The sequence below is a fragment of the Pan paniscus genome, chromosome 8 (assembly GCF_029289425.2).
Source record: "Pan paniscus chromosome 8, NHGRI_mPanPan1-v2.0_pri, whole genome shotgun sequence".
NCBI classification, from domain to species: Eukaryota; Metazoa; Chordata; class Mammalia; order Primates; family Hominidae; genus Pan; species Pan paniscus.
The window spans coordinates 105,671,155-105,694,612 of NC_073257.2; the positions used below are offsets into that span (position 1 = coordinate 105,671,155).

General features: G+C 39.7%; 1 protein-coding gene across 1 annotated transcript in view; it reads left to right on the forward strand.

The window, feature by feature from the left end:
• PDE6C (phosphodiesterase 6C) overlaps positions 1 to 23,458 on the forward strand; it is a 55,443-nt gene that overhangs the window by 18,314 nt on the left and 13,671 nt on the right. Inside the window, exons 9-15 of the mRNA XM_003825372.5 lie at positions 3,702 to 3,851; positions 4,441 to 4,584; positions 5,943 to 6,011; positions 9,019 to 9,165; positions 9,399 to 9,506; positions 9,869 to 9,978; positions 15,271 to 15,358. Coding sequence (XP_003825420.1) covers positions 3,702 to 3,851; positions 4,441 to 4,584; positions 5,943 to 6,011; positions 9,019 to 9,165; positions 9,399 to 9,506; positions 9,869 to 9,978; positions 15,271 to 15,358 — 816 coding nt within the window. The remainder of the gene's footprint in view (positions 1 to 3,701; positions 3,852 to 4,440; positions 4,585 to 5,942; positions 6,012 to 9,018; positions 9,166 to 9,398; positions 9,507 to 9,868; positions 9,979 to 15,270; positions 15,359 to 23,458) is intronic.

Consider the following 23,458-nt stretch of genomic DNA (forward strand, 5'->3'; position numbering starts at 1 on the left):
GCTGCTCTGAAATGTGAGGCCCTTTGCTTTCTCTCATGCTCCACTGCAGCTACTGCTCTGATGTGCTCTCATGGCCTGGGCAGAGAGGAGGCCTGGGGCCTCCCTGGGGCCTTGGGGAGTCCCCAGTGTGGGATAAACCTCCAGGCCACAGGGATTTCCCAGTTCTCTGGGACACATCATTGTGGTGCCCATGAAAATGTGCTTCTCAGATCTCCACCTGTGGGAAGTGTAGCCGTGCAATGGCTGCTGGCCTGAAATCCATGGTCACATCTGTGCTGAGGCCACACGCTCCACAGGCCACTCCCAATTGGTAACTAAGTGTGGCAGGGACAGTAAAGCAGGCCTGCTCCTGGAAGACAGCCAGATCCCCTGCCAGGCAGCTTGGGCCCTAGGAATGCCTAACAGCTCTGCAAACAGTTTCAGAACAGCACGGTGGTCTAAGGGGCTCCCCTCAACCTTCCATCCTTCCATTTCTCCTTTGCAAAGGGTCGGGACTGCATCTCTGTCTGATGTCTCTCTCAGCACCCCCAGCCTCCCTCCCCACTGCTCTTCAACGGCATCACCTGTGCATCATTCCGCACAGCGGACTAGGACGGGTGACCGCCCTCCCCAAACCACCATCCTCCTTTTGTGCTCCGTCTTCTGATCCTGTCTCTCCCTGCTCAGGCCCCACCCTGTTTCTTACGATTCCTTTTTGCACCTGAGAAGTTTGATAGACAAGCCAATGATATAAAAAGAACTGCCATCAGAGCAAACCTGCAAAGGCAGTGGTTCTCACACTATGTTTCTTGGGGGCATAATGGATTCATTTCCTATTGCTGCTGTCACGAATTGCCACTGAGTGGTTTAAAACCACACGAAATGTATTATCTCACAGTTCTGGAGGTCAGAATTCCAAAATGAGTCTTCTTGGGCTAAAATCACGGCGCTGGTGGGACTCTTGCTTTCTGGAGGCTCTGAGGATAATTCATCTCCTTGCCTTTTCCAGCTTCTCAGGGCCGCCCGCCTTCCTTGCCTGGTGACCCTTCCCCTGGCAGAGCCAGCAGCACCATCACTCTGACCTTGCTTTCGTCATCATAGCTCCTTCTGCCATTCTGATTCTAACCTCTCTTCTACTTTTAAGGGTCCTTGTAATTACATTGGGTCCACCTGGAACATCCAGGCTAATTTCCCCATCTTAAGGCCAGCTAATTAGCAACCATCATTCTATCTGCAACCTTAGTTCCCCTGTGTTGTGTAAGATAACATATTCACAGTTTCCAGAGATTAGGATATAGACATCTTTGGGGGCCATTGTTCTGCCTGCCATAGGGTTCCTCGAAGTGGACTAAGGGGTCTTCCTTTAACATCAATTAAAGTGGTCCTAATTCACAGGAGGAAAAGTGTATAGAATTTCCTCAGTTTTTTGTCCTACTAATTTTTCTTAAACCTTGGGTTCCTTCTGTAACTTGTCTGTCAGTAAGGTCTAACTAATGGCAAAGCAGAAGAATATGAACTGGTAGCAAATGAGTATTTCCTGAAATACTGAGAAACAGTCAGCAAAGCTTATTTTGGAAGCTTTAACAAATACACATGAAGTTCTTTCACACGCATGTGATATATTTTCTATTACTGATTTTGTCCTTGGTTCGTATGATGGTGTAAGTACATAAATATTTCTTATTGTTTTCCAAAGATGCAGGCTTTGCAAGCACTATGCACTGCATCTTTTTTGTAAAGCTTTGACCATCAGGAGACAGATGTTGAGGTTTGGTTCCTCTGCTTTTCATTCCAGGTATAATGACTACATAGAGTAGTAACAAATTACTTAGATTGAGCACTTATTACATGCTCAGTCTAAATGTTAAATTGTGGTTCAGGCTATAAGTGCAGTTGGAATTCCAAAACAGAAAAGTTCTTTATGAGTTAGAAAAATTAGAAAGGCTTCATGGGAGAGCCAAGACTTAACAGGGGCCTGTAAGGATGACTAAGTAAGCCAAGGGAAGTCTTCAAGAACAAATAATGTGGTGTGTTGAGTGCTTGTCTATCTTTGCCTTAGCTACATACTGTGCAAATGCTACATCATGGTTCTCAAACTTCAGAGGGCATCAGAATTACCTGGGAAGCTTATTGAAGATGCATGCCCAGGCCAGGCGTAGTGACTCACGCCTGTAATCCCAGCAGTTTGGGAGGCTGAGGCGGGCGGATCACTTGAGGTCAGGAGTTCAAGATCAGCCTGGCCAACATGGTAAAACCTCATCTTTACTAAAAATACAAAAATTAGCCAGGCTTGGTGGGGCATGCTTGTAATCCCAGCTACTCGTGAGGCTGAGGCAGGAGAATCACTTGAACCTGGGAGGCAGAGGTTGCAGTGAGCCAAGATTGTGCCGTTGTACTCCAGCCTGGGTGACACAGTGAGACCCTGTCTCAAAAAAAAAAAAAAAAAAAAAAAATTAAACAAGCTAAAACAAATCTGTTACACATGGTCCTTGGACCACACTTTGAGAAACACTCCTAAACTTTCGTGCCTACATCCCTCGACTAGACCCTAAGCATCTTGAGGGCAAGACCTGTGATTTATTCTTTGTACCTTCAGCAACTGCCCCAGTTCCTGGCATACCACAGAGGCTTGACAAATGTTTACTCAACTCAACACACCACAGAATGAAAGACTATCTTCATGGATCAGTCAGAAAAACAAAAACCACACTAGTATTTTAACGGGAGAATTTTATTTAAGGAATTAGCTAAACAGGTGTTAGAAGATAGAAAAAGTGTAAAGGGAACAGTGAGGTAACATAGTGGTAAGAAGCACTTCCCATCACTCGGGCTTGGGAAAGAAAGGGAAAAGGTTAGAATTGTCAGAAAACAGACACTTGGTTCTAGTTCACTCTATTGGATGTGCTAGAGTACATATAATGGCTGCATGGTCCTAGCCATGTTCTGACACAAAGTAGGAATTGCACATCTAACACCAAAAGATTACTCTTTCTTTTTTTTTTTTTTGAGATGGAATTTCACTCTGCTGCCCAGGCTGGAGTGCAGTGGCACGATCTTGGCTCACTGCAGCCTCTGCCTCCTGGGTTCAAGCAATTCTCCTGCCTCAGCCTCCCAAGTAGCTGGGATTACAGGTGCCCACCAACACACCTGGCTAATTTTTGTATTTTTAGTAGAGATGGGGTTTCACCATGTTGACCAGGCTGGTCTCGAGCTCCTGACCTCAGGTGATCTGCCTCCCAAAGTGCTGGGATTACAGGCTCCAGCCACTGTGCCCAGCCTTTTTCTTTAAATTAAAATAAACTAAGTGACAGGTGGTTGGGTGGTAGCTAGAAGGGAGGAGTACAGGACAGTCTTGTAGTGATGGAATAGTGTTGTATCTTGATTCTAATGGTGGTTGAAAATCTACACAAGGGATAAATTTGCATAAAACTATATGTACACACACACATATATGTGCAAAAGTAACTGCATACAAATCTTGGTAAAATCCAAATCAGCTCTGGATCGTACAATGTCTGTTTTCTGGTTTCGATATTGTACTATAGTTACACAAGACGGTAGAAAATGTACTGTAGTTGTCTAACCATCATTACCATTGTGTGAAACTGGGTGAAGGGTACCTGAAATCTCTCTGTACATTTCTTTTGTAATATCCTGTGAATCTATGATTATTTCAAACTAAAAAGGCAAAAAAATAACTTGAGGTCCCTTCTTGTTTGTAGAAAGGACCTGTAGACGAAACTGGTTGGGTCATTAAGAATGTTTTGTCCCTGCCTATTGTCAACAAGAAAGAAGATATTGTGGGAGTGGCTACATTTTACAACAGGAAGGATGGAAAACCTTTCGATGAGCATGATGAATACATTACCGAGGCAAGTGCAATAATAAGATAATGGAAGTCAATGCAATTCACAAAATAAGAGAGGGCACGTAATTATTTGTTATTCTGGAATGATATTTTGAAGGGCCATTAAGACATGAGTCACACATAGCTGTAACCGATATGTTGTTATTTTGTCGTTTCTATTTCCTGACTTCTATAAACTGCAACATTTTCTACCAAAGTATAAAATTTTAGCTTAACCAAAATTTGTAATAATACTCGGAAAACAGGAAAGAGGATTTTCTTCTTCTTTCTCCCACTCCTCCTTCCTGTTCCCTCTCATTCTTATTCTTATTCTTACGCCCAGCCCCCTGCCTAATTTTTAGGTCCTGCTTGACTATACTGGTGTTGGTAACACCTCTCTCTTCTATTCATGGTGCATGGTACACTTTAAAAAGCAATAATTCAGCCAGTTTTATTGTCTGAAGCTGATTATTAGTATGTTTTTCTTAAATTAAAAGAAGGAATGGGGTGGTTGATGATGGAAGGGAGATGGATAGAAAAGCGTGCAGATTGTTGCCTCCAAACCAATTTTCCTTTCACTGAAGAGAATTAGAATCACCTTTTATCCGTTTCAGACTCTCACACAATTTCTTGGATGGTCTCTTTTAAATACTGACACCTATGATAAGATGAATAAGCTAGAAAACAGAAAGGACATTGCTCAGGAAATGCTCATGAACCAAACCAAAGCCACTCCTGAAGAAATTAAGTCCATTTTGGTAAGTGGGAAATTCAGTTCTGTGGACATAAGATGTTACCTAACCACATATTCTAGAAGTCATCTAATTACCCAGGGGTCTGACAAATGCAAATGGTTTACTCCTGGGCTGAGAGAGAGAGAGACAGGGAAGGAGGGGTTGGAAGAAGACATGGATGGCCCAGTGTACAGAGACCCTTACTGGAAGTACAGCTGCTTGGCTGGAATAGCACTTTGTTCAAAACAGCCCTGGGGCTATGGGAGCTATAGCAAGAAAAATATATATATATTTTAGGAAGGGAAATGTATCAGTCAGCTATTGTCATATAATGCTGCATAACAACAACCCTAACACCTCAGTGTCATGCAGTAATGAACCTCTATCTCTCACTCACATTTGTGGGTTGACCAGGCTTTGATTGACAGTGGCTGGACTTGGCTCCAAGCTATGAATTTGGTTTGCTCTATGTGTCTCTCATCCTTCTTGGACCAGGAGCTACCTGATAGATGTCCTTCTCACAGAGATGACAGAAGTGCAAGAGAGCAAATCTAATTGTGCAGGCATACTTCAGGTTTTCGCTCACATCACATTCACCAAAATGCTCATTGGCCAAAGAAAGCCACATCACGAAGACCAACCTTATAGATGATGGGGGAGCAAGTGGATATTTGCTAACCATGTTCTAATCACCACAAAATGAAGGGAAAATATCATGTGCCCACCATCTCTATTTCTTTTATTTCCCTGGCTTTGTGTGTGTGTGTGTGTGTGTGTGTGTGTGTGTGTGTGTGTAGTTTTGCTGGAGTGGGTTGGTTTTGGTGAGCATGTTGGTTTTTGGTTTTGCCGAGTGGTTTGAGTGTAATTCAGTTTGATAGTTTGAGATGTTAAAGATGAGAAGATCTGGGGGTAATAAAGGGAACTGTGATAAGCTAATACAAAAATAAATGTAAGCCACTCATTTTTTCTTTCCTACATGCAAACAACCCACACCTCTTTAAAAAAACCAGCTACTGTAATCATTTTGGGGGAATTTTAAAAATCAAATATATTAGATTATTTCTTGAAAAAAGTCTTCATAATCAGGTGCTATAGGTCTTTGTATCCATGACAAAGAATGCATCTTTGCCATGGAACTCATTGTAGTATATTTTATTTATTTACTTATTTTTAGAGATGGGGTCTCACTCTCTCACCTAGGCTGGATTGCAGTGGTGCCATCATAGCTCACTGCATCTTCCAACTCCTGGGCTCCAGGGATCTTCCCGCCTCTTCCTCCCACATATTTTAAATATATCTTAACTAAGATTGTAATAGTAGAGGAATCAGATGGAAATCTTCTCCTTTAGGAATTTCACACCTCAATTGCTTTTACATTTTAGAAATTTCAAGAGAAGTTAAATGTTGATGTAATTGACGACTGTGAAGAAAAACAACTTGTTGCAATTTTGGTAAGTGTTTTCTTTCTAACCTTAATGCCTGTTAAATAGAGGCATTATAAATCAATAATATATTAGGACGTGCTTTCTTGTTTTTCAAGTAAATGTTGAGTTTTCTCTTTCCTGATATTTCTCAAGGCTAAAAAGAAAGAATTCTTCTAAAGATTGATCTTTTGATTCCCTGCTTTTCTTCATCTTTGTCGCCTCTGGTCCAATTCATACAGATAATTTACAATTGTAGGTAGCCTAGACTACTGCTTAGGGGACTTCAGGCACAGAATCTAGGGATATCAAGGCACAGTTTATTTTAATAGCTTTGGATGACACCATGGCCACCACAGAGAACATGACAGAGTTAGCGTGGAGCATGGATCTTTCTAGGCACTGGCACCGCCTGCCATTTCTAGCTTCTCTTCTGGCGTCTGAAGGCTCCATTCTTTCCTGTTGTTGCCAGTAGGCCATCCCTACTATTTTTCTTTGAAATTAACTTTCCCACTTCACTAATTCTGTCTTTTGTTGTGCCCAATCAACTGTTAAACTCGCTCAATAAGTTCGTAATTTCAGAGATTTTTTTTCAGTTCTAGAAGGTACATTTAATTCTTTTGTTAAGATTCTAACTCTGTGTTAAAACTTTTCATCATTTGATCTATTTTGACTATTTTCCCTTGTATTTTAATAAATGTATTGATGTGTATTATTTTAAGGTACCCATCTTAATACCAGAATCACCTGTAGATCTGATTCTACTGTTTATTTTTACACCTGGGTTCTAGTCATTTGATCCTGTTTTAAAGCATGCCTTATGCTTTTAAAATAAAAAATCAGATATTGTAGATAAAAACGTGTAGGGGCTCTGAGTGATATTATCCTTCTGCAAAGAGCATTAGAGTTTCTTCTGGCAGGTGAGAGAATTGTTTTAGATTTCATTTGGGATGATCTTTTTTGGTTTTATTCCTACTATTAGGGTGGAGCCCTTGTTTCTAGAAAGTGGCTCCTCTGGAATCCATGAAATCCTGGGATATTTACGAAGACCCCAAGACCTTGAATTTCAGAGGATTGAATTCCTTCTGATTGAAATGGAAATATCACACTTAATTTCCTTACTAACTGCTATAACCTGTTTTCCACCGTCTCTTTCCGATCCGTGATGTGAGCATTCTTTCTAAACTAAGACACATCGACTATCTCACCTTCTCCCTTTCCATCTTTTGTGGGCTCTGTCCTCCCACCCAGGGCCTTTGCTCTGCTACCATAAGACTGTTGGTCTTTGACCCTTTTTTGGGGCTTACTTCCCACCCCCGTGTTTTCATGTCATCTGAGGTTCCCTTTTCTCCCATTTTGCTTGGCTCCACCTTTGGCACCATCCTCTCAGCCTGGCCCAGAAGACCACCCTTTCTTCTCCCCACCTGCCCTCAACAATAGGCATCTTCTTGGAAAACAAAACTTTTATTGACATCCGTGTCACCAGAAATTCTCTAATTTCTTATTTAAAGGAAGAAGGATCTTATGTTGTAGAAGCAATAAAGTGGACAAAGAACCAGTAGACTTCCTAAAAAACCAGCCTATTTTGAATGTAAAATCTACTCAGGGCAAATCCCAAATCATTGTTGCATAAAATTGAGGAACGTAACAAATATTTCAGAGGAGTTCTCCAAAATTATCCTGGCATCATTTCCCAGCTACGTAATTGTTTGTCCATCTTCACGTACCTGAGTCTCTCTCCAGGCCTGCACTTTCATGTTACCTCCAGGGAAGGCTCAGCTGATTTTCTGGGTGTAGCAACAGTTCTGTGCAAGAGTGTGAGGGGCCAGCCCAGGCTCAGGGGCTGGGGGGACCAGAAACCGTAATTTTGTTTTAAATAGCTATATACCATTCGGTGTTGAAATCTGTGTAAGTAGAGCATGGCTGTCCCCTGAAAAACATTAAACTTACTAAGGGGAGTGACCTCCCTTTCCCTCTGTTTGTGTCCTCCTCAGTGCACTAGTAAGGACATACTACACATTCAAATAAATACCCATTGAACTGAATCTCTCCTGCGGATCTGTCTGGTAGACCCACATAGTTGTTGCTAATTTCTGCCTCTTAGCACTTTCTCACCCACATGGAATCATCTCTCCGCTTCCTTCTGCCAGCTCAGCTGCATGCATGTCCCTCCAGCATCTCTCCTCCTTTAATTTCCCCACCTGTCCAAGGACATTCAGTTTCTCCCTCGGCATGGAGCACTGGCCATACTCTCTGATTATTCTAAGTGCTTACTTTTCACTCGTATATATTTTATAGCCACTTTAATAAGTTAAGTTCCTTAAAGGCAAGATTCATATTTTTATTTCTCAAGTCGCACCAATGCCATGTGTCTACTTGGCTATTTTTTCACATAATCCGAAATCCTAACCAGATGTGAGTTAAATGAAATGTCTGCAAGTATACCTATGTACTGCAGGGCAATCATTGGTTTATCCATCCACTCATTCATTCAACAGGCATTTCCTGAACACCTTCATGGGACAGGACCTGCAGATTTGGGATATGGCAGCAAATAAGCAGATGATCCCCACCCTCGGGGAGCTCACATTCTAGTGGGAAACTGTCACTGAGCACATAAAGAAAATTCAAGAGAACTGAATTAAGCAGTCGTTTACTGTTTACTGAATATTTCTTGAACAGAAAAAAAGTTGAGTATCAAAAATGAGTAAGGCTTTTGTAACTAAACATTTTATTTTGCATCATAGAAAGAAAAGAGCTACTGGAGTTGGATTTAGAATGGTAACCCATCACTTAGAAAGTCTTTAATATGGCCAAGTCTCAGTTTCATCACCTGTAAAATGGAGATAATCGTGTAGGCCCGCCGTTAGCATAATCTGTGCAAACAGCATCATCCAGTGCCTGGCACATGGTGGTTCAGTGAATCACACATTGTGTTCTTTTATTGTAATTTTGGTTTACACCCAATGTTGGCTATGGGAGTGGAAAGGGAAAACAGATGAATGTAATCTGAAACAACCCATCCTTATTTCAACAGAAAGAGGACTTGCCAGACCCACGCTCAGCAGAACTGTACGAATTCCGCTTCAGTGACTTCCCTCTTACAGAGCACGGATTGATTAAATGTGGAATACGACTGTTTTTTGAAATAAATGTGGTGGAGAAATTCAAAGTACCTGTAGAGGTCAGATGGTATTTAATTTAAAATACTGTGTGATTCTGTGGCTCTGCTTCACTGATGTTTTCTGTGGTTCAAAAGATGGACTCAGTTTGAATTTTAAATTATTATTAACTTTCTAAATACATCAGCTTAACCCCTGTCAACAAGACCAACACATCTTTTTAGATAAGATTGCCACAGACCTTCTAACCTTTAGAATTCTATTCCAAAGTCTGAATGGTGTCATCTTCTTTTAGGTTCTTACCAGATGGATGTACACTGTGAGGAAAGGGTACCGAGCTGTCACTTACCACAATTGGCGGCATGGGTTCAACGTGGGGCAGACCATGTTTACTTTGCTGATGGTAGGTACAGAGGGCTGTAAATCCTTGTAAACCTGCAGATTTCCCATTTGAGCATGATGAGAAATAGGTATGGTCCATCATTTTAGATCAGTAATTTAAAAATTCAGGGCACAAACCCCTCTCCGCTGCAGATGAGTCCCAGTATCCTTGAGCACCGGTGGGATGATCATTCAGACATTCACACACTTACCTTCTTAAAGGAAGGTTCAGTCTTCACCCACAGTACTACAATACTCACAACAAATAAAGTGAACTTGCTCCAGAAACCTAGTGGGCCTATTCTCTATTGCAGGCTACACTTGGTATAGAGGTATATTAATTCAAATAAATTATAGATATACATATATATGTTATTTTTTTAGACAGGAAGATTAAAGAAGTACTACACAGATCTCGAAGCCTTTGCCATGCTTGCTGCTGCTTTCTGCCATGATATTGACCACAGAGGCACCAATAATTTGTACCAGATGAAGTAAGTGAACACATGTCCAATGTTGACACATATTGGTGGACATTGGAAAGTACTTAGGGTGAGAAAAACGCTTCTCCCTATTCCTTGGCCCAGTCAATGCCTCTTTGCCATGTTGGAAATTCCAGGGCTGGATTCTATTCCCTCCCAAGCTTCCGCCTTCACGATAACGTTGCTCTTTCTCCCTAGGTGTTTGCGTCCCCCTTTCCTTTCTGTTTTCATTTCCAGATGTGCCTCTGCCTTCTTCCTATAGGCCTTCAGGCTTTCTTCTCTCAACTTTGTTTAATCAGAGTATTGAATTCCTATATTAAAGTGCATGAATCTGGCTGGGCACAGTGGCTCGCACCTGAAATCCCAGCACTTTGGGAGAGTGAGGCGGGCGGATCAAGTGAGGTCAGTTCAAGACCAACCTGGCCAACATGGCGAAACCCTGTCTCTACTAAAAGTACAAAAATTAGTTGGGTGTGGCACACCTGGGATTATAGGCACATGTCTATAGGAGGTAGACATGTGCCTCTGAGGTAGGAGAAACACTTGAACCCAGGAGGCAGAGGTTGTAGTGAGCCAAGATTGCACTACTGCACTCCAGCTGGAGCGACAAAGAGAGACTCTGTCTCGAAAAAAATTAAAAATAAAAAACAAGTACATAAGGTACATGAATGTTAGGCTTACACTTGTACACTCCTATGGAGCACTCCCCAGCTCAGGCTAGAGAATACTACCCCTGGGCTCACTACCCTTCACTTCCCTGGTCTTTTTGCTTCTGCCAAACTTTAGCTGGTCTTCCATCTTAACATCGATGCCATCTTTCTCTCTTGCCCCAAGAAAGGAAGTACAATAAGAAGGGTGCAAGCTCTGGGCTCAGGCAGATTTGGATTCACTGGGTCACAAATTATTTAAACTTTCTAAGCCTCAATTTCCTCATCTGGAAAGTAAGAATTATAATAATGGTACCCAGCACATAAGGTTGTTGTAAAGATTAAATATGATCATGCATATAAAGCCCTCAACTCATGGTAGGATCTTGGCAGTTAATAAATATTAGGTATGATTGCTGGGCGCGGTGGCTCACGCCTATAATCCCAGCACTTTGGGAGGCTGAGGAGGGCAGATCACGAGGTCAGGAGTTGGACATCAGCCTTGCCAACATGGTGAAACCCCATCTTTACTAGAAATACAAAAATTAGCTGGACGTTGTGGCGTGTACCTGTAATCTCAGCTACTTGAGAGGGTGAGGCAGGATAATTGTTTGAACCCAGGAGGCAGAGGTTGAAGTGAGCTGAGGTCACGCCACTGCACTCCAGCCTGGGTGACAGAGCAAGACTCAGTCTCGGAAAATAAATAAATAAATAAACTTTAGGTATTATTATGGTTACTATTATTGTTGTGATGTCATTGGACTATTCATTCACCAGTATTGCTCATGGCCAGCCCAGTTCCTTGATAATGGGTTTTAAGATGGTCTATCTGCCTTAGCCACACTTCATTCTCATTTCTGACACATGAACTACCCCTCTCCAGAAGTAGTGAAGTGTTGTAGACAGACTGAATGGGCTTTGGAGTCTTGGGTTTGTGGGGACCAACTACTTCTTGGTTGGGGGATCTTGGACAAGTCATTTAATCTATTTGAGATTCAGTTTCTTAGCCATGAGATGTATAAAGTGTTGACCTCTCAAAGATTGTTGTGAGAATCCAGTGAAATTACGTATGTGAAACCTACTTGAGAAAGTGCCTGCTAGGCAGGTTTCACATATATAATTTCATTGAGCGAAAAGCACTTTGTAAGCAGTGACTCCTCATCTTCAGCAATTCTACCTATTATTAGGCTTTGTCTTGAAAAGATGATCTCCATCCAGACTTGAGGCAAGAGACATCTTCATCTCAAAGGTTCCAGCCTACACTGGCCGCTCCCTCCTCCAGAATGCAAGTCCCCTGACAGTCACTGAAGTCCTCGTCCTCCTTCTTGATCAGTAGTATACTAGCCAATTCAGTTCCAGAGAAACAAATTGAGCATCTATTGCGTGCTAGTAAGGACTTGATACCTACTGCCTCATTTAACCTTCACAGCACAGTGAAGGGAGGTGCCATATAGGAGGTACTAGTATCCCCCACTTTAACTGATGAGCTCAAAAGATGAAGTCAAACCTTCCCTAGGTTATAGGAAGTAGCAGGATTGAAGTTGCCATCTTGCCTCCAGGTTTGCAGGAAAGATGCATGCAGCCACACCCTGCCCTCTGCATTGGCCTGGTTTTCTTTCATCATTCCTCCTCTGTAAACTCAACTGTATGGGCATGTGGTGATGGAAGGGCTTCCTGACTGCAGACTGTCAGTGTGTGTGAATGTCTGTGTGTGTATATAAATAATATATATTTTTTTTTGAGACAGGGTCTTACCCTGTCACCCAGGGACTGCAGTGGCATGATCACGGCTCACTGCAGCCTTGACCTCTGGGGCCCAAGCAATCCTCCCACCTCAGCCTCCCAAGTAGCTGGGACTACAGGTGTATGCTACCATGCCTGGCTAACTTTTAAGTTGTTTTTGTAGAGACAGGGCCTCCCTATGTTGCCCAGGCTGGTGTTGAACTCCTGGGCTCAAGCAATCCTCCTGCCTCAGCCTCCCAAGGTGCTGGGATTACAGGCCTGAGCTACTGTATGTGGCCAACTAATTCTTTTTTTTTTTTCACTAAATCATTTGTGAGTCGGCTGCAATACTAGATTTCATTCCTAAATATTGCAGCATATATTTATTAAGAATTAGGAGGACATTCACCTACATAAACACAATACAATGATCACCCTCAGTATTGGTACAATAATATTATCTAATATAAAGTGTTTTTTAAAAATTTTCCAATTACCACAATAATGTCCTTTATAGCTATTTTTTCCTTCTAATTCAAGATCTAATCAAGGAGCACACTTTGCATTTAGTTGTCAAATATCTTTAATCTCCTTTAATCTGGAGTAGTTGCTCAACCTTTTTATGTGTTTCAGGATGTTGATGTTTTTGAAGAGTCTAGGCCAACTATTTTGCAGAATATCTTTCAATTTGGATTTAACCACTTGTTTCCTGATTAATAAATTCAGACTAAACATTTTTTTGGCAGGAATACTACATAGGTGATGCTGTGTCCTTCTCAATGCATTGTGTCAAGAAGCCCATGATATCAATTTTATTTATGGACGATGTCCAGAAGATCTCTTTATGTAAAGGAACATTTTCTCCTTTGCAATTAATAAGTAATATGTGAAACGTTATTTTGAGATCAGATGAATATCTAGCTTCCCAATAACATTTTTTAACTAATGTTTTTAAACCTAAAGGAATTAAAGATACCACTCCTTTCTGACTAGATTTGAGCTTTATTCATTTTTAAAAATATACATTTTAAATTGCTACATAATAGATATACATACTTTTGGGATACATGATATTTTGATACATTCATATGATGTGCAATAATCAAATCAGGATAATTGAGATATCCATCACCTTGAACATTTATGATTTCTTTATGCTGGGAATATTCAAATTATTCTTTACTAGCTATTTTGAAATAACAATGGATTGTTGTTTGCTATAGTTACTCTGTTAATTTATTGAACAGTAGGTCTTATTTCTTCTACCTACCTGTATATTTGTACCCATTAATCAACCTGTCTTCATCCTTCCCACCTCCCTACCCTTCCTGGCCTCTGATAACCACCAAACTACTCTCTATCTTCAAATAAAGAAAATGTGGTGCGTGTATATATATATATAGTGTATATATATATAGTACTATATATATATACTATATATGTACTATATAGTATATATGTACTATATAGTATATATAGTACTATATAGTACTATATATACTATATAGTACATATATACTATATATACTATATATAGTATATATATACTACATATATAGTACTATATATACTATATATACTATATATAGTACTATATATGTAGTATATATAGTACCATATATAGTATATATAGTACTACATATGTAGTATATATAGTACTATATATGTAGTATATATATACTATATATAGTATATATAGTACATATATAGTATATATAGTACTATATATACTATATAGTACTATATATACTATATATAGTACATATATAGTATATATGTACTATATATAGTATATATAGTACATATATAGTGTATATATATAGTACATATATAGTGTATATATAGTACATATATAGTATATTTATATAGTATATATAGTATATATATACTATATCGATATAGTATATATATAATAGAATATTATTCAGCCTCCAAAATAATGAAATCTTGTCATTTGCAGCAATATGGATGGAACTGGAGATTATTTTGTTAAGTGAAATAAGCCAGGCACAGAGAGTCAAATATCACATGTTCTCACTCACATATGGAGGCTTCAAAAGTGGATCTCAGAAGATAGAAAGCAGTTTGGTGGTTATAGAAACTGGGATTTACTCATTTTTTAAAAAATCTCTAATCCCAACACAGAGTAGTTGTTTAAATATGTGTTAAAATTATGATCGATTGTAATATTGATCAGATATGGCCTAATTATTCCCCAACTAAAGTATTTGCTTTCCCTGACCTGCCAGTAACCTGGCAATGACCTCTCTCAGCCTAAAGTTTTGTTCTCCATGAAATAAATAAAGCTTCTCTACTAAGGCTACCAGCCATGTTTTTTATTTCTTCTTTCTTTAAAATTATTTATTCTATATTTTCATGAGAGTCTTCACATAATCTCTAGACCTTTGACATCAGCCTCTTTTACCCTGAAGGCATTGAAGAAAAACAGGGTACAAAAGACTGGGGCCCCTACTTATATAAAGCTGTGATCTAATCGTTAATAAATGGGAAGGAACAGGGAGATACATTTATCTCACTGTCTTGGGGGAGGAGAGAAATGTTACCTTATAGTGCTTTTCATCTTGGTTCTATGCAGATAACCTATGGGCCTCCACATGTTTGCTATATGTTTTATAAGTCATAGTCCACCGCCATAAGCCCCAGGGAACTTAAAGAATTTAGATACAAGGAGCTGAACTCCTTAGTTTAAACAATTAAATCATTTATGCATTCAACAAATTAAGGTGTTTTTTTCCAAAAGAGCATATTCTCATCTTCTAAATCTAGAAAATCTTTTCCAATATGTTATTTTTGACCACTTCACAGATAATTGAGTGAGGAGGGAGAAGAGAGACATTAAGAAAAATCCTGAATTGTATGAACCTATGTGTAATTTTTAAACAGCTAGAATCATGGCATGTTGTTTTCCTTCTAGATCCACATCTCCATTAGCAAGACTTCATGGTTCTTCTATTTTGGAGAGGCACCACCTGGAGTACAGTAAGACTCTGTTGCAGGATGAGGTACGTAAACCTCTCTTTAGGACAGCTAAACACAAATTCTGGATCAAAGCACTAACCCACAGAAAATGCTTGGAAAAAGGGTGGCCTTGAGTTACAGCAGTTGATAGTGTATACCCTTGTTGAAGTCAATTGATAGAAATTGCTATATTGAACTAGTTTTTGAACAGCCAAGTTGGAAGTAGCTGAGACAGGTGAAGAGAGCCATGGAAAGTCACAGAATCTCTGTGGGTCTGTAGGGAAAGAAGAAAAAGCTTATGGTGGATGCAAAAGGGCTCCGTGAACCCCAAGCATATGTAAATGTAAAGAGGAAAGGAGGCTACATGGTCACTGATTTTCTTATTCATTCATGGGGCATATGCTTTAGAGCATGGTCTATGCCTTTAAGAAAGTCAAGCTTTCATAGTGGAGTGTATTCACACATTCTTGCATTGCTATAAAGAAATACCTGAGACTGGGTAATTATAAAGAAAAGAGGTTTAATTCACTCCCGGTTCTGCAGGCTGTACAGGAAGCATGGCAGCATCAACCTCTGGGCAGGCCTCAAGGAGCCTACAATCATGGTGGAAGCTGAAGGGGGAGCGAGCACTTCATATGGCCAGAGCAGAAGGAAGAGAGATGCGGGGGAGGTACCACACACTTTTAAACAACCAGATCTCATGAGAATTCACTCAGTATCATGACCAAGGAGGATGGGGCTAAACCATTCATAAGAAACACTGCTCGCAAAATCCAATCACCTCCCACCAGGACCCACTTCCGACATTGGGGATTACAACTGAACATGGGGTTTGTGTGGAGACACAGATCCAAACTATATCATGGAGGTAGGCATGACGTAGCCACCATCAGAGAGGCACTGAGCCATGCTCTGAGAGTTCCAAAGGGAGAAACCACATTTGTGTGAAGACAGTGGCAGCGGAAAGGGGCAAAGAGGGTGGGATCAGAGATGGCTTTCTGCAGGAGCGGCTCAGCCCCTTGAATTCATTGTGAATTGCACATATTACATACTACTGATCTTCCAGAGAGGGTAGTCATTCTTCTTCCCTTGATCAATTTTATTGAAGGGATATATGGGCATGTGGAAAGTTGTGGATGTTGTCTAATTATACTTTCTTAAGAACGTTCCAAACCAAAAATGATTAAGGTGAGTCATTAGATTGAGGGGAGCACTGTTTTGTCACAGGCAGTGAACTTGTTCAGAATCACATGCTCATTAGGATACATGAGCCCTCTGGAGAGTGGGATTTTCTCACTTTTAATAATAATCTTTTATTAAAAGCTCAGGGAGAATATACAGAAAGATATCCAAGTTTAGAGAGAATACTAAATTCTTCCAGGTAATGAAAATCCAAGATGGTCCTCATAAGCCAAGCAGGAAAATCTCATAAGGCAGAGCAACTGCGCAGAAAAATGGAAAAACAAGAAAACTGCTTGCGTTGTTTTAACAATCTGTGATTGACACAGCACCCAACACCATTGTCATCCCAGACCTGCTGTGGCATTTCTAATTCTGCAATGCTCTTGGCAAAACGCTAACATCATATAAGTCCAGATGGTGGTTCTCAGACATGGGTACCTGGACCAACTCTTTCGGACTCATTAATTTAACAGGGCGGGGGCAGACAGGCTGTTAAGGCACAGATCCCGGGCCCCATTCTCCACTTACTGAACAGACTCTCTGGAGTTTGGGCCTGGGAATCTGTATTTTGAACCAGAACCCTTTTAATTCTGATATGCAGACAGAATCTCTCCCTGCAGCAGAATTCACAGCATAGGTAACACCTGTTCTATGAGAATTAAAAGAAGGAGCGGAACTGAAAATAACTCAGGAATGTAAGAGTAAATTGTTATTACCTAATTTGTTATAAGTCTTTATTTTGCTGGTTGAGACAATCTTTGGTTTCTGAGTAAGAATTTTCTGTAAATCCCACTGTTTATATGATACCACAGTGAGGTAGCATCAAATGTCATGTATCGCATAATCATACAGTCACCTACTAAAACAAAATACTGTTTTAAAACAGCTGCCAAATATCTACATGCTTAACACTAGAAGGCTCCTAGTTTCTTAAATGTTTTTCCTTCTGGGATTTGGCAGTTTAGAGTTACAGTTTTCCATCTGAATTTTTTTTAATGTTATTTACTTTGCAGTCTGAACTGGCTTTGATGGCTATATAAAGACTTATTATTCTTTCTAAAAAGGAATATTGCATCTCAGTAATCTATACCATCTTTTCAAGGACCTCTCTGTAATACCATTCAACCTGCTAATTGCAGACCTTTAAAGCCTTGTCAATAGAGTCGCTAGGCAATGCAGTCACACAGAGCCTGTTTATGAGCAGTCAAATTGGACACACACACAAAAAGATTGTTACCTATCAGATATTATTTTTACATTTTGGGGAGACAATGTAGTTCTTGTATTTTTTTCATTCTCTAAAGAAAATACACACATTAAAAATTTTAATTTTTTTAAATAAGGAAAATCCTTGGGATTTATCCAGTAATTTCAGCATCTGTGGGCATTACTCAGACATTTTGTTTTGCATATTAGAAGGCTTTGAACGGCAATGTCCTTCTATCCTAGCAGAGATGGATTCACTGCTTTGAGGAATAGAACTGCCTGTACTCTAAACCAGACAGAAATCAATGCCTTAACCCAAATGAATGGGTGGAAACCTTGTTAGCCAAATTTGCACAAGTATAAATTTTAATACTAGAATATACTGTAGAAATGACAAAACATATTGCTCAGCATAAATAACAAAATCTTGTTATTATTTAGAACATCTCTTTCCAAAGTATGATAATTTTATTTATGCTTTTTCATATCAACTGCTTCAACCTGCCCCATTTTACACATAGAAATGTGAAGGAGAAATCAAATACCTTGTGTACTGGCACTAGCAAGGCAAGAACATGTTGGCAATATTCTCTTGCGGGCGTCATAGGCACCATGCTGAAGACTAGAACGGCCTGTACTTTCCCTGGCCTCAGCTAGCTCGAGAGCCACGACCTGAATGAATTAAAGCCATTTCTACCTGTTTGGGGTGTGCTATGCAGAATTCATATTTCTATCGCCATTTTAATAGTCAGGGAAAATAAAAAAGATTCTTTCCGTGAGCAAATGAAAGCAGCTGAGCAAGTCAGGGCCCGTGGCCAGGGGCTGGGAAGTAGGTCTCCTTTCTCGTCTAGTGCACCTGTCTCCACATAATGTCTTCAACACAATGCTCGAAAACAAATGGAATATTACATATTTATACATGTATTCAATATTCATTAATAGTTGCAAAAGTTACATAAGCCCACTATAAAAATTCAAACAATAGGAAAAACATCAAAGACAAATATTTCTTAAATTGCTTCAAATCCTACCATCCAGAAATCGATATTTCATTAACGTCTAATGAACCTCATTGCAGTCACCCTGTGGATATACATAGGAAGCATGGAGAGAAAGGACTCCATGTGTTCCCACTACCCAAGCTATTTTTTTAAGCCAGAGTTGGTTTTTAATCAACTTCATTGAAGTATATGTACAATAAACTGCATCTCTTATTTTATTTTATTTTTGAGATGGAGTCTCATCCTGTTGCCCAGGCTGGAGTACAGTGGCGTGATCTCAACTCACTGCAACCTCCGCCTCCTGGGTTCAAGAGATTCTCGCACCTCAGCCTCCCAAGTAGCTAGGATTACAGGCATGCACCACCACTCCCGGTTAATTTTTGTATTTTTAGTAGAGGCAGGGTTTCACCATGTTGGCCAGGCTGGTCTCGAACCCCCAACCTCAGGTGATCCACCCACCTTGGCCTCCCAAAGTTCTGGGATTACAGGTGTGAGCCACCATGCCTAGCCTAAACTGCATCTCTAGAGTGCCCAATTCCATGAGTTTTGACTATTTTATATACCTGGGAAACCAGCACCACAATCAAGATGCAGAACACTTCTATCATCCAAGTAATTGCTTGTATCATGCCCCTTCACAGCACATCCCACTGTCCACTCCCAGCCCTAGGCGGCAACCTTTGAAATGTTTTCAGTTGCTATGGATTAGTTTACATTTTCTAGATTTTATATAAGTGCAATCACACAATTAGCACAATGATAGAATAATCATGCAATCAATCACACTCTTTTGCATTGGTTTCTTTCATGCAGAATAATAATTTTTAGATTACTCATGTTGTGTATGTCCATGATTCATTCCTTTTTTTAGAGATGGGGTCTTGCTCTGTTGCCAAGACTGGAGTGCTGTGGCACAGTTATAGCCTTCTGCAGCCTCAACCACCTGGGCTCAAGCAAACCTCCTACCTCTGCCTCCCAAGTAGCTGGGACTACGGGCATGAGTCTCTATACCTGGCTAATTTTTTGTATTTTTTGCAGAAATGCATTCTTGCTATGTTGCTTAGGCTGGTCTTGAACTCCTGAGCTGAAGCAATCCTCTCTCCTTGGCCTTCCAAAGCACTGGGATTACAGGTGTGAGTCACTGTGCCCAGTCAATTCATTTTTTTCATTGCTAAGTAGAATCCCTTTATCTTAAATAAAAGGTATTGCATTTGACTTTATTTGAATTTAACAGAAGAAATGTTTTTGAAATGGAAAGAATTGCAGAACTTCACATAATGGTGTCTTTATCACAAGAAATGTTAGCTCTTAAAGAGCCCTCTAAAATGAATAACAAATGACTATGAAAAATTATGAAAAGTTGTAGCTGAGCATTTAGATGTTTGACATTTTTAAGCTATATGTGTTAACTTTACAGTATCTACTAACTCCCTTCTATGAAATATGAAGGAATTGGTATACTTTTCCCCACATGTCTGTTTTATATGATATTAATTTTTTAATTTTTTACCATTATCAATATTTATAAAATTACATTTTGCTCTGTAATTTCCACTATTGTTTATTTTAATTCAACTTTTAATTGAGTCCAGTACTTATTGACTCTACATTTTCATATAAATTTTATAATTGATTTGTCAATTTACAAACACACATACACAAACTTGTTGGTATTTTGGTTGGAATTCCACTCGCTCTATGGATTATTTTATGTTCTTGTGGTCATTATATGCATAGGTTTTGCACTTGTTCCCCTCTGAAAATTACTCAACCCTGAGTGGAGCCAACTATCTGCCGAGTACCGTGGAAGAAGTGCAGGAATGAGCTGGGGAAATCCTCAGCTTCCAATTTGTTGTCTCAAACATTCTCTCACCAATTCTAAGGAGCACACCTGTATTAGTCTGTTTTCACACTGCTATAAAGCTACTACCTGAGACTGGGTAATTTATAAAGAAAAGAGGTTTAATTGACTCACAGTTCTGCACTGCTGGGGAGGCCTCAGGAAACTTACAATCATGGCTGAAGGAGAAGGGGAAGCAAGGCATGTCTTACATGGTGGCAGGCAAGAGTGTGTGAGAAAGAGTGAGGAAGTGGCACACTTAAAACCATCAGCTCTTGTGAGAACTCCCTCACTATCATGAGAACAGCGTGGGAGAACTGCCCCCGTGATTGAATCACCTCCTTCCAGGTTCCTCCCTCAACACCTGGGGATTACAATTCGAGATGAGATTTGGGTGGGGACACAGAGCCATATCAACACCTCTTTGATTTTGTTTTCCGGAAGTTGGTAAAGCTCACACTGAGCAAAGCCCATGAAGCTCCAGGCCTTCTATTTGGGATCTGGCCATTGCTGTCTGCCTTCCCTCCTTCACTTCTTGTTACCTATGGCAATGTCTTTGGTCTAGGAGATTGAATATCAGAAGTCAATACAAATGTACATCAGCATAACTTCTCCATCAACTCCTCTTTTGCTGTTGTTTTGTGTTGTCAAAGTAGGTCTTGAAAGGAATTCCTTGCTTCTCCTGTGTGCTGGGCACATCTTGAGACCTCTTGCTCTAATTAAAGAATCACTGAGTCTGTGTTTACTTACTAAACAAACAAAAAACCCAACTTGTGTGCAAGTGTGTGTGTGCATGTGTGTGTGTGTGTGTGTGTGTGTGTCCCACTTTGTTCCAAAGAGAATTTGATGGAGCTTCGAAGAATACATACAACACTAAAGAAAAAGAAAATGAGGACTAATGGAAAAATAAGAAAAACGAGGTGAGCATAGTAAAGGCCATACATACCCAAAATATATATCAGAGATGGGCCACAAATTTGGCCAAAACGTTTATCAGACACAGGCCACAAATTTGGCCAAGTGCTTTCTAGCAACTAATACAAAAACTGGAATGGGATCTTTTATATGAATCTATATCCACAACTTAATAAGTCAATTAGAAGCTCTTCTTTCAAGAACCTCAGGTGTGAAAGGGAGAACTGAGAAAATCTAAAAGAATGTAGAATTAAGGAAGAGTTTTTCAGTTAGGAGGCTTGTACATATTTTTAGATAAAAATGAAAATGAGTGAGAAGAAAAAGGTATGAATGAAATGCAGATATGTAGTGCTATATACAAAAGAAGCAGTATTGAAATGGTGACTATAAACCCTTTTTCTTCGTTATATCAATTTTTAAAAATCCAGTATTGACTCATTTTGAAAAGTAATATAGTTTTTGATAATCTATCAACTTTAATACAGCTGTTTTATTATTTTGGATTGGAAAAAGGTATAAGAGTAAACAGTATTTGTCACATATGTTTCTATATATTTCTTTATATATAGCGTTTTCTTTCACGTCTATTAAATAGCAACAAGTGTCCAGGTTTACATTAAGCAATATGCACTAAAACAATTGGTGCATAATAAATTTGATTTATTTGATTTGTTGTAGATTATATACTCTGCACAATCTGACACTTGGTAGAGACGAGGAAGTCTCTGTCCCAGGGAATTATTTCTCTGAATTCAGCAGTCTGATTTGCTTCTTTAAATGACTTAATGTGCTATAAATATTAACTTGTCTAAAAGTTTAAGGCATTTTCACACATTCCTCCCCTCCCCTTGCTTTTTTTCCTAGTATAGCAATCAAGGTTGGCTTCAAATATTATTAATTTGCCAAGTATGTATCTGAGTCACATAATAAACATCACTTTGGGAACATAGCAATGTTCATCAGTGAACAAATAAAGGCAGTGATTCCCTGATATCAGTATGCCACTGGATCACCCCAAGTCCAAAAGGAAGGCCACCATTGTTCCAAAATCAGGGGCAGGTTAAGTGGGATCAAAATGACCCCGCTTATTTTCCCCTCCCTGGTAATCCAGACCAGGTTGAAAATAACCTGTATCCAGATTTGGTTCAGAGATTCTGGACTGATATGTACAATAGACTTCTGTGAAATGTCGCAAGTAAGAAATTGATTCGGGGGACGGGCACGGTGGCTCATGCCTGTAATCCCAGCACTTTGGGAGGCCAAGATGGGCGGATCCCTTGAGGTCACGAGTTTGAGACCAGCCTGGCCAACATGGTGAAAACCCATCTCTACTAAAAAATACAAAAATTAGCTGGGCATGGTGGTGGGTGCCTGTAATCCCAGCTATTTGGGAGGCTGAGGCAGGAGAATCACTTGAACCCAGGAGGCAGAGGCTGAAGTGAGCTGAGATTGTGCCACTGCACTCCAGCCTGGGCGACAGAGTGAGACTCCATCTCAAAAAAAAACAAAAACAAAAACAAAAACGAAAAAAAACATTGATTTTGATCCAGATAATCTCTCTTTTGTTTTTGTAATTTAGACTGGTCAACACCCATTGCTTCATTCTAGCTATTTTAAAAGTTTAACTATAGTTGCTATGATGAACTCATTATGTTGACAAAACAAATCACAATTTTCCCTTCTATTACTTATATATGCTTTGTAAAACACCACTTTTCTTGTCCTAGAAAATGTTATAAAAAGATGACTTAAGTGAAGATTTATATAAGGCATAGTGTAGTGTCTAAAACTTGAGTTCTTGTCCAATTATTGCTTTCTAATATTTCAATCTTCTGAAATGACTGAGCCATATTTGGTCTTAGGTTTGCAATTCTATTTCTACCAGGAGCTAGCCTCATAACTTTACCTAATAATAATAATGATACAACAATAAATTTTAACAGCGATTTACAGTTTTAAAATGCATTCCCAGTTGTCATTTCATTTGATTCACCATTCCA